The sequence below is a fragment of the Papaver somniferum genome, unplaced genomic scaffold (assembly GCF_003573695.1).
Source record: "Papaver somniferum cultivar HN1 unplaced genomic scaffold, ASM357369v1 unplaced-scaffold_84, whole genome shotgun sequence".
Taxonomy (NCBI): Eukaryota; Viridiplantae; Streptophyta; class Magnoliopsida; order Ranunculales; family Papaveraceae; genus Papaver; species Papaver somniferum.
Genome location: NW_020651415.1, coordinates 1,408,179 through 1,411,255, shown reverse-complemented (window position 1 = coordinate 1,411,255; position 3,077 = coordinate 1,408,179). Strand labels below are relative to the sequence as shown.

The following is a 3,077-nucleotide window of genomic DNA, read 5'->3' as shown; positions in this document are numbered from 1 at the left end:
CTCCAACGACGTACTACTACATGAATCCAACAGGTTGTCGTGTTAGCCTACCAGCGTGCCTCATGAGGAACCAGCCAAGGGAGCCGAAGCGGCGGACTAGGGGCCGATTATGTCGTGAGGGGGGCAAGCTAACTCTACCTTCCATGTTAAATTCTGCAATATTGCGCCATCTGGGACTCGAACCTGAGACCTCCTGGAGCCACTGAGGCATTTATTATTATTATTATTACTTGAAACTAGTTGGAAGCCTAACACGACATACTACTACATTAATTGAACAGGTTGCTGTGCTAGCCTACCAGCGGGCCTCATGGGTAACCTTGCCAAAGGGAGCCGAAACAACGGGATGGGGGGCAAGATTGTGTCACAAGGGGGGCATGTCAACGCTACCTTCCATGTTAATTCCTGCAATATTACGTCATTGGAGACTCGAACCTGGGATCTTCTGGAGAACACCAAACTTTGGAAAACAGGGATGACCAGCTGAGCAAGGTGCGGTTCTTATTATTATTTATTATTATTATTATTAATACGCCTAGATTGTCGGTATAAATTACAGACAGTTGACGAAAAACACTCCTAAAAAAAAGAAATGAAGAGAACCACACGTACGTACAAGTACGAACGCATTTATTATAGATAGTAGGTCTAGTGGAAACTCCACATATAGACTTTATTATTATATACCACTTATAGAACAGTGGTGTTATTTATAGTTGCATATTTATCCGGCGGACATATCCATTTGGTAATTTAATCAGAAGCACAGAGGTGAGCGTTCAAGTCATCAGTGATCTGTTGGAACAAAACCAAATAAGGAATAGGAACTGGAGAATCCTCATTCATCTTCTCGTAACCCACTATCCACTTCACGATGCTTCCATGTCCGTGAGCCTTTGGATTAACTGTAAATATTACATCCCACTTCTTGTAATCATTCATCAAGTCTCCTGCTACCCCACTATGATGTATCGTCCTTGTTTCATCATCATACACGGTTTTCTCCTTGATAGTTAGTGGTTTACCCTCTACGTACATAAACATAATTAATATAACCGTAAACCAATTCTAAGCGCATGTTAAGAAGGGATGGTAAGAAAATTAATCAGACAGTTGGGATGTAACCTTACCAAGTATATAGCACCACTCTTTGACACAACCAGAAGTAGTTCCATGTCCTTCAACAGCTTTGATGCTGGTGCAAATATGAGGGATTGCGGTTGGAAGCTCTTCGTGGTCCTTAAATTTTTTGTAATACTTGTCGGCGTTGCAGTTAACCTCCGATTCAGTAATAAGTTTCCCTACTAAACCTGAAATGGTATGGTGATGAGCCATTGATGATAGTTGATACTGATTGTTTCCTTAGCTCTAGATATTAGGTAATTATGATCGTGATGAAAATAGATCTTACCTGAATGAGTTTATATAGAAACAACCAGCTATTGGAATGAATTGGATAAAGCCGATGACTCAATAATAGGCTGTATTTCGGGCAACAATCATTCAACTCATCCATAATATCTGCACAGAAAGAGATTATGAGACAAGAAAAGATTTTCTCAGTGTAGTTAGAAATGGACCTTTAACCACAAGTATTATGATGACTTACTTGTAGCAAGGCTACTTGGATTCAAATCCAGGGGTGGGTGTTTTTCTGACAAAAATGTCCGAAGAATGTTACACACACATGTCTTGGTATTGGAATGATAAACGGCTGTCAGGAGTCTGATAATTTTTTTTTAGAGCATCTTCAATGCTAGGGGTAAAAGTAATGCTAGGTGGAGGTCCTATTCATACCTTTTTGTTGTGGGTTATTCCTATGTGGTTAAAAAAAAGTTATATTTTCTATCTAAAATTTCATCTCCAATGCCAAGATATTACAACCCTAGAACTTAGAGACAAAATATGTTGTTACTTCTTACTTCATTTGATATCTCCTTTCTATCTGCTCAGCATGTCTTCTCCTGGTCAGTTTGATTAGTTCGCAGCTGTTCGATTCAATCTCTATTCTGCTTCACAGTCCTACCGCCCATTCGAAAGCTTCCTGAGCAGCTCTCTGATATATTTCTAGGGTGCTCCCTTGAAGTTGCCCAATGCCCCCGGCTCCTTTGTAGTCCCCTGTATAATAATCGTCAGAACAAGCGACGGAGAAAAGCAGCCCAGCGCAAAGGTGAATGCCGAGTTCAAATAAAAAGAAGCGCAGGCCATCAACAATGCAACTCTATTGTATCAACCGCAGGGGGGGATTGAAGAATCTCTCAGTAAGATGTCGAAGCGAATCTACAAGCGCGACTTCAATGGCAAAGAAATATGCCCTGAACAGAAGAAATCACCCCTGGAAGATTGGCAAAAACAACCCATCATTCAGTGCCGAAGACGACCAGGAATTGATAATTGAACCAGATCGTAGAGATGAAGATAGCAGGATACCCCTTTGGCGATCGACAAAATCTTAGTAGATAGTGGAAGTTCAGTGAATGTACAGTTCTATCACACGTTCAAAGCAATAGGATACAACGATTCAAATCTCGCCCCGGAGGAATACAACATTTTCGTATTCAACGGTGTGGCGACAAAACCAAAGGAAGAAATCACGGTGACTATACCCGTGAAGTTGATAGAAACCATAGTAACATTCAGTGTCGTGGATATGGATACTCGGTACAACGCGATTATCGGGAGGCCCTGCATACATGGAGTCATATGGGTGGCATCGTTCTTCCATCAATGTGTTCGCTTCCCCGTCCCAGATGGGATAGGAGAAATCAGGAGAGATACTACGCAGGCGAAAATCTGCCAAGACCTCAACGTGCGACACAACGATGGACCAAAAATAATAAAAATAGGGACCACAGTGGAGGAAGAAGAATAAAAGAACCTAATACAACTGCTAAAGGATTATTGCGATGTTTTCGCGTGGAGTATGGGCAATATGCCGGCACCAGCACGCACACATTTATTATAGATAGCAAGTCTGGTGGTAACTCCACATATAGACTTTATTATCATACACCGTACATGGAGAACACTGATGTTCATCGTTGCATATGTATCCGTTGGACATATCCAATGATAAT

At 41.4% G+C, this 3,077-nt stretch overlaps 1 protein-coding gene across 1 annotated transcript; it reads right to left on the bottom strand.

The window, feature by feature from the left end:
* Positions 1 to 556: 556 nt before the first annotated feature.
* On the bottom strand, positions 557 to 1,341 carry LOC113345857 (major latex protein 15-like). The gene is made up of 2 exons (XM_026589517.1): positions 1,131 to 1,341; positions 557 to 1,028 (listed from the first exon to the last, which is right to left on the bottom strand). Exons 1-2 carry the CDS (start codon positions 1,333 to 1,335, stop codon positions 754 to 756), a joined length of 480 nt encoding a protein of 159 aa, XP_026445302.1. The 5' UTR covers positions 1,336 to 1,341; the 3' UTR covers positions 557 to 753.
* Between the last annotated feature and the right edge of the window lie 1,736 nt (positions 1,342 to 3,077).

Excerpts from the sequence above, each read along its gene's own strand:
- LOC113345857 (XM_026589517.1), bottom strand. The coding sequence starts at position 1,335 with ATGGCTCATCACCATACCATTTCAGGTTTAGTAGGGAAACTTATTACT. Across the intron at positions 1,029-1,130 it reads AGAGTGGTGCTATATACTTG|AGGGTAAACCACTAACTATC; the intron begins GTAAGGTTACAT and ends TTATGTACGTAG.